This window comes from Lactuca serriola, chromosome 7, assembly GCF_051521515.1.
Source record: "Lactuca serriola cultivar US96UC23 chromosome 7, Lser_US96UC23_V15, whole genome shotgun sequence".
Lineage (NCBI taxonomy): Eukaryota > Viridiplantae > Streptophyta > Magnoliopsida > Asterales > Asteraceae > Lactuca > Lactuca serriola.
The window spans coordinates 133452269-133459926 of record NC_136414.1 but is presented as its reverse complement, the minus strand read 5'-3'; the positions used below and the strand labels follow the sequence as shown (position 1 = coordinate 133459926).

General features: G+C 35.3%; 1 protein-coding gene across 5 annotated transcripts; it reads right to left on the bottom strand.

Moving 5' to 3' along the window:
• Positions 1–2590: 2590 nt before the first annotated feature.
• Positions 2591–7181, bottom strand: LOC145061447 (putative serine/threonine-protein kinase At1g09600). 5 transcript variants are annotated; one of them, XM_079008920.1, is made up of 9 exons: positions 7019–7174; positions 6634–6924; positions 5975–6565; positions 5586–5870; positions 5179–5502; positions 4403–4630; positions 4101–4201; positions 3728–4022; positions 2591–3112 (listed from the first exon to the last, which is right to left on the bottom strand). In XM_079008920.1, the coding sequence occupies exons 3-9, from the start codon at positions 6443–6445 to the stop codon at positions 2915–2917; spliced, it is 1902 nt and encodes a 633-aa protein (XP_078865046.1). In that variant the 5' UTR covers positions 6446–6565; positions 6634–6924; positions 7019–7174; the 3' UTR covers positions 2591–2914. The 5 variants fall into 5 exon arrangements, with proteins under 5 accessions (XP_078865046.1, XP_078865044.1, XP_078865045.1 ...); XM_079008921.1 differs by adding an exon at positions 3257–3310 and having other exon boundaries at positions 2975–3112; positions 6634–7181; XM_079008922.1 differs by adding an exon at positions 3249–3310 and having other exon boundaries at positions 3028–3112; positions 6634–7181.
• Positions 7182–7658: the final 477 nt, after the last annotated feature.

The window sequence follows — 7658 nt, the reverse complement described above, 5'->3', positions numbered from 1 at the left end:
GTCATTTGATCCCTTGAGTCATAAAGTGGTCATGTTTTGGATTGAAATTCTTCCATGTTTGAGAAAAGGACATTTCCATGGAAGTAGGTTGTTATATCCTGAGTTTAGATCCATTTGAGGCTTGCAAAGCCATCAAGATGTCGACTTTATGGATTTGTATGTTGGAAGCATTTCAGATCTTTGTTTTGGAGCCTTAGATATGATAAAAAAAGGCTTAATGCATCAACATGGTGATTTTCTGGTGAGCTCAACGAGTTTCTGGATAAACTCGGTGAGTTGGCTCGGCTTTTCCCGATTTCGTGGATTGTTAGATGAACTCGGCGAGTTGAAGGATAAAACTCGACGAGTTAGGTCAACTCAGGTTGTTGACTTTGACTTTTTGACCTTAGCCTTTGACCAAGATATTCTAAGGGGTAATTAGGGTAATTAGTCTTATAATTAAGGGGATTTTAGGCTTATTATAAGGCCTATAGGGGGTTGGGCTCAATTTGGAAAATTGCGCCGTTAGTGGGCTTTGATGCATCTACTAGTTTATGGTATTTTAAGCTTGAGTTGTTAATGGGCCATCGGGATACAAAGTGTTTGGACTAGAAAGAATGGTTGGGCCTTAAGGCAGGGCTATATAAGGAGGTTGGGCCCGACTTGGAAAATTGGGCCATTAGTTGATTAGTAGGCCTTTAGGGCTTTCGGATTGTAGTCTGGGTCATGGGCTTGGTCAAGGCTAGGTTAGGGGTAAAGTGGTCATTTTACCCCGGGTATGGAGTTGTGGTAATGGATTGGAGTCCAATTGTTAATTGGGTGTATTATTGATATTGCTAGTTCAGGAAGCCGTCAGGGTAGCAACTAGGGATTCTTCCAGTGAGTTGTTGCGGTGTGAGGTGAGTCTCCTCACTATATCCATGGGTCGAAGGCACCAATGCCGACCCATTATGTGTTATGTGGTATGATAGTTGTTTTGTGATATGTGGCATGCTAGTTGTCTCTATGATACTTGCATGGAAGACCTCGCAGGGAGCCCGAGGCAGTTGTATATCAGACCATGAGGGGGTGCCGATGACATTCCAGGCAAAGACCATGGGGGAGCCCATGACATTCCGGATAAAGACCATGCAGGGGAGCCCATGACAATTATATGTATGTTGCATGGTATTCTGTGGTTGTATGTTTATGGTATTTTGGGGAACTCACTAAGCTTTATGCTTATAGTCACTAAGCTTTGTGCTTATAGTTTTCAGTTTATGTTTCAGGTACTCCAGTTTTCAAATGAAAGAGCTCAGGACGATTGTAGGGCATATACCACATGTTTCCGCATCCTGTGAATTACTTTGATTTGATAATGTTTCGCTAACTCTTGGTTACCTTGGTTTCATGAAAAAGAAATGTATTAACGATTTATTAATAAAAAAGAATAAAATTTTATGTCATGATATTTGGGGCGTTACATGTGGAGTGCACATTTTGTTTAAATTTGTCTTTGTTGAAAATATACTGCTACTTAGGAGCAAAACCACTGAACTGACGGGGGTCCGGGAGCAGCGCCCCTAAGAGCGGGGTCTAATGGGCAGAGCCCTGACGGAAGTTTTTTATGTGTTATGTTGGTATATAAAAAATGCCTCAAAAATACGGTTTTTTGGAATAAACTCGGTTTTGGGATCCTAGTTCTAGACATGTTTTTTAAGTTAGTTTATGACATGTTATGTGACAGTTTTTGGACAGGAAGTTGCATTCCTTGTAATTACCATATGCAGTTTTACGACAGAAAGTTGGTTTCCTATTATATTATCAATTTCGAAATCATTTGGGTACAGACTTTTCATAACATCTTCTACATTTTCTTTTCTTGCAAACAGTGATTTTATCCTATTTGAAGTTTTTGAGTGTAACTTCGAAATGCTTTAAACTGAAAGTAATTCACAACTCTCGTTGATCCAAACATTCTATACCTCGGTTTTCTAACATCAGATTTGTTGTTTGTTTGGCAAAAAAAAGCGCAAATTTTTTAAAGAAACTAGTTTTGTGAAAAAAATTGCAAAAGTAAAAATAAATTTTTGGAAGAAAAGCAAGATTATCAAGGATATATCATAAATTAGCAAAACTAGGGTTTTTTGCAAGGATAATTATTTCGTGATAGATACTAAAAAGATAGACATTCATGATATGTGATCTCACATTTTTTTCATTTACTAGATTATCCCTAACTAATATTCAATTAAGATTATGAGAGAGATATGATTAATGATTTGGCTTAACATGTAGAGTTAATTTGTAGGATCAACATGTGAATTTTACTCTCATTATAGTCGACCACCTTCCACCATGGATAGTTTTTGGTCTCGAAATCTCCTTTAAGATTTACTATTTAGGTTAGGGTTACAAATTAAGGATTAGAATTGATTGCAAGGATTACGAATGATTAATATTATTTTAAGATCAACCAATGTGAATTTATGATCCTTCGATATCATGTGTTGTTAGAAAGGCGTCCATTAGCCAATGGTTACAAGTTCAGTTGACCATTCTAAAAATACATATCTGTTGAGTTGTGGAAAATGTTGAAGATTCAAGTCACCTTTCGAAAAAAACACTTAAGTTGTGGAGACTACTCTATATATAAAATCTCAATGTAATTGTAAACTTCATACTTAAACTAATAATAAACCTCTCTAGGACACTTTTCATGGTAGTTCTTTGTGAACCATGAATCACTATACTCTTTATTTAGTCGTTAGGGCATTCTCCCATTCATTATTTACATGAATATCTCTCAAGTATAACCTTTCGTGTAAAATCTGTACAAACTCTAAAAAAAAAAAAAAAAAAAACTTGTTTCTCTTCAAATCATTTCTCATTCTCATAACTTGAAGTCCCGAATCCTGATCAAAATTGCATAGAACAATAGGGCACATCGGAAACTTTAGTGAAGTAACAATTCCCTTTGATCATTTTTGTAATTTTCATGATACCCCCTTTTACTATACTTGTTGTCAAAACGAGCCCTTCTCACAGCGTGTTGAATATGTTTTTCATGCTCTTTGAGCATTTTTTCCATATTGCCACCAGGTGGAAGTAATGGCCCAGAGTAATGGATCCGGGTTTCCTTTGGAGCATATCCCTGTCATCAAAACAAATTCAACTAATCAAATCCTCTTGCTTACTTACTATAGGTGAAAAAAATGAGGGTTGTTATGTTATTATGGCTTTAGAATGTCTTAATTTTAACCTAATAAGAATAATATTACACTTTTTACCCTCTTACTTATGGTTAAATACCAATAGGTCTCCCATGTAACATGATGCATGATCTCGATCCCTGTCACATTGTACAAACATGTTTTATATACAAGCTTGTATACACCACATACATGTACTTATTACTTAATCACTATTCCTTATATTCATAGCATAAATACGCATATACATAACATAGGGTTCATGTTCAAATGAGATCTGCAAAAAAGTTGAGAATTGTGAGAAGTGATCTCATCCCTCGATCAAAATAATCAAATGTTGTAATATTTTCCCAAAACAAGGGTTCCATTTTCAAAGAATGTTCCTTAATCGATGTGTAATAATATCAAAAGTCTCAAATCAGGGCTTTCGGATTTAAAATGATCAAACCTTTGTGTAATTGTGTAATTCTCATTTGAACCTAACCCTAGTTACATATTAATGTATATACATACATATATAAACATGCGATTTGATAGAAGGAAGATGTTTTAGATACCTTTCCAGGGGGATTTTCACGCTTCTTGCAAGATGATTCAGCATTGTGCAATTGGTGATACTTTCCTGAATGTGAATTTGAGAATTTGGATAAATTGGATCCCTTGTGGTGTTTATTATAATAATCGACATTATCTGTATCTTCAGGACTGTTTTTAACATTACTACTATGATGAGGTTTTTGATGATGATGTTGTTGTTGTTCTCTTGCATAGGGTGCTGGAAAAGGTCTTGATTTTATTCTATCTTTTCTAGAAGATTCTGATCCTCGTGCTTTTGTAGAACCGAATTTGTTCCTATCAACCAAAAAAAAAAAAAAAAAAATCAAAATGGATCTTCATCTGTTTGGTTAAATGAAATAAAATGATATTTACCTTCTTTTTTCATCATTTCGTAGCTTGACATCATATTCTTTACTTGGAGGGTATTTTGGTAAACTTGAAGGATCACATGGAAGTGGCTTGGTTGTAAAGAACTACATTGAATATTAAATAAAACATTATATAAAAATCCGAGTAAACTACATTTTGGTGAGAGGGAGAAAAAACATTATGAATAGGGTCCAAAAAGAGAAAGAAAAAAAATTCATTTTTGGACTGAAACCGAAAAATCAAGTAAACAGAGGGATGAAAATTGTAGTTTAGTGAAGATTTTAGGTCAAAGTGGTCAACTGTACCTCACTCTGTAGTGCAGAAGAAGTGGATCCACGATTATTGGGTTCAACTGCAAGAAGGGAATCCAAAAGATTCAAAGCAGATGGAGGCAAGTCTTTAAATGTGTCTCCCAAACATCGTTTATAAGGATGTTTTGGTTTAAAAATAGTCGCATGAGGCAGCTTTGATTTTCTCCAATATTCTTCACACGGTGAACCACAAAGTTTAAATATTTTATGCATTTGTTCCACCTGTAAATAGTTTACACAAATCACCAAAACCAAAAAATAAAAGACATTACTTGTTACGATATTATATCATATATTGATATTAAACTGTTACGTATAAGTAAGTACGAAAATTAATCTTTATGTTTAAAATTTATTTACTAATATGCAGTAGCAATATGTTTTAATTTTTATGTTTCAAAATTGTTTAGATGGTTATTTTAATATTAAGATAACAAATTGTATTCGAATGGTTTGATTATAATTGTTTCATAATATAATTTATAAAGTTATTGTAACAAAGGAGGTGGGTCTCATATGTAAAAAAAAAAAAAAAAAAAAAAAAACTAATAAACAAGGGTTGTTTTAGAAAGAAAAAAAAATACATATACCCAAAATATTCTTTTTGGTGTTAAAAATTATGTAATGCATTGGAAAGCAATTACTGTTTGTACCAAATATTACACCATTTCTATGATTTTGGTACAAAATATGGTGTGTTGGGAATTGAAAAGGGAGATGAAATGTCTAAAATACCCTTCAAAAGTGAGAATGTTATGAATAAAAAGTACCTCTGTCCTTCCGGGCATTATGGGCTTGCCAACAAAAAGTTCTGCAAGAATGCAACCAGCACTCCACAAGTCAACACCAACTCCATAATCGGTAGCTCCAAGTAAAAGCTCAGGAGGTCGATACCACAGAGTAACAACTCGACTTGTTAATGGCTGTTTATTATTTTGATTGATGCAAAAAGAAGTCGCTAACCCAAAATCACCAATTTTAAGATTCCCATTGTTGTCGATTAAAAGATTTGATCCCTTAATGTCACGATGGAGAACCCCACGATTATGACAATGTTCAAGCCCACGAAGCAACTGCTGCATGTAACATTTTATCTGCAAGAATGATTTCATTTATTGATTTCTGTCTACCGAATTATATAATTTGCTATTTCTTGTACTCAAATAGTATAAGATACCTGTGATTCAGTAAGTTCAATCATTGGGGAAGCTGAAAGCCCAGCAAGATCATGCTCCATATACTCAAACACAAGATAAAGATTATCTGACATTCTTGATGTGACTAAACCTTCAAGCTTCATCACATTTGGATGATCCAGCTTACGAAGAACATTTATCTCTCTAGCCATAAACCGAACACTTTCTGGATCTTTGTTTAAAAATCTTACTTTCTTTAGTGCAACGATTTTCCCAGTTTCAAGGTCACGTGCTCTGTACACACTGCTGTATGTCCCCTGTCCAATCTGCAATAAACCAACCATATAAGATAAAAGAATGTATTATTTAACTCTTTTCAGGGATAATTTAAAGTAAAGAAGAGAAGAGAGAAGGGTTTCAGAATTCAGACCTTGTCCATTTTCTGAAAAGACTCTGCTTTTCTTGGTAACAACCCTTTAATTGCATCCCCTGCTACAGCAGTCAGCCATGGTGGCCATCCACCAGCAGCTTGCACTTCATCAACTCCATATCTGATGCTATATATTTTGTAATTTCCAGGCTGATGTACATGTACTCCTCCTCCATTTCCCTCAATAATCTTCTCGGGTCTTTGAATTAATTGCATGCTGGACTTCTGAGAGGCTACATCCTTCTTCTCACCATCATCATCATCCCACAATGTTAGTGCTGAAGCTGCTACATTTTCTTCATTACCCTCTGGTATAAGTCGAGTAGTAGCACTAGCACCATTGCAACCATTATCAACCTCCACCACTACTTCACCCCTTCTTGAAGATCTAAACCACCGTTTTGATGATTTCTTAGGGTGTTTGTGTGAATACTGGTTAGGTGAAACTCCTTTCGAGCACATGCATCCCATGATAACTCGAATTTGTAGTTTCCTGTTTCCGAACAGGAAACTTGATTTCACTTCAGACCCGATACCATACGCAAATTCTAATTAGTTTGGAACTACGTCTGTGATCCCATAGGCATTCTCCTAAGAACCAATTAAGTCATTTAGATCAAATGTATACATGAATCTCTAAATGAAAAGGTGATTCATACCTTGAAACCCCCAAAGTTCCCAATTCCATAATGAATGTTTAAAGTGGAACAGCTTGAATCGTTAATCCTTCCGATCAAAACCCTAGATTCACTAAAATGAACCAACAGATATGAACCTACACATAACGCTTCGAGATCCCCAATTCCAAAGATATTTCAATCATAACGTGGACGACGCATTGGATGGAAATCCAAGTGAAACCCGGATCAGACAAAAAAATTGAAGAAATGTTGAAATTCAGACGAATGATGGAGAATTACGAGGTTGCAGAGGGGATGACCCGGAAAATTCTACAAATTCAATGGGTCAAAACTCAAAAAACTAAAATTGAGAAAATTGAGAAATCCCCGACACAATTTCATCATAAATCGTGATAAAAAAGACCTGAAATGGAGCGATTCAGATTAAAGCGTTGAGTTCGAGGAAAAGCGAAGGAGCGATTCTCGGATCTGTGAGAAAAAAAAAAACCTTGAAATGCGAGTGAGTGATTGGTATAGCAGTGTGCAAATGAATGAATATCGCTGTGTGTGTACTAGTGAAGGTGAAGGAAGGTTTATGCATGGGGGTTTCAATGTGTAGGGACCTGTACACGCGTCAAAATTCTGTAGCTTTTCCCTCAAAATTCCCTGTTTCACGAGTTTTTAATCCATGTAAAGCGTTATACATGCAATGCTCGAACAATTGCTTTTGATCAATGTTTATTTTATTGTTTTTATCATTTTTATTTAAAACATGGGTGAATTACGCGTAAAATTTATATTTTCATATCAACTTGTGTTTAAAAAAGCATGTTTTCTAGATTAAACCTGTATTAAAGCTTATATTGTTTGACGTTTTGGGATCATGAACAAATTATGTGTGTTAAGTCTTAAAACTAATAAATTCAAAAAATAATATAGGAATATACATTCCGTGGTTTTATATTATTTAAGCTCATAATATAACAACGACAGATGTTCTCATCAGGGCCGGTCCAGACGGTGGGCAACCCGGGCGATCGCCCAGGGCCCACGTCTCCAGGGGG

Coding starts and splice junctions, on each gene's coding strand:
- LOC145061447 (XM_079008919.1), bottom strand. CDS start 6,445: ATGGGATGCATGTGCTCGAAAGGAGTTTCACCTAACCAGTATTCACAC. Junction 4,631..5,178: donor TAATGCCCGGAAGGACAGAG/GTACTTTTTATT, acceptor AACTATTTACAG/GTGGAACAAATGCATAAAAT. Junction 4,202..4,402: donor CTTCTGCACTACAGAGTGAG/GTACAGTTGACC, acceptor TATTCAATGTAG/TTCTTTACAACCAAGCCACT.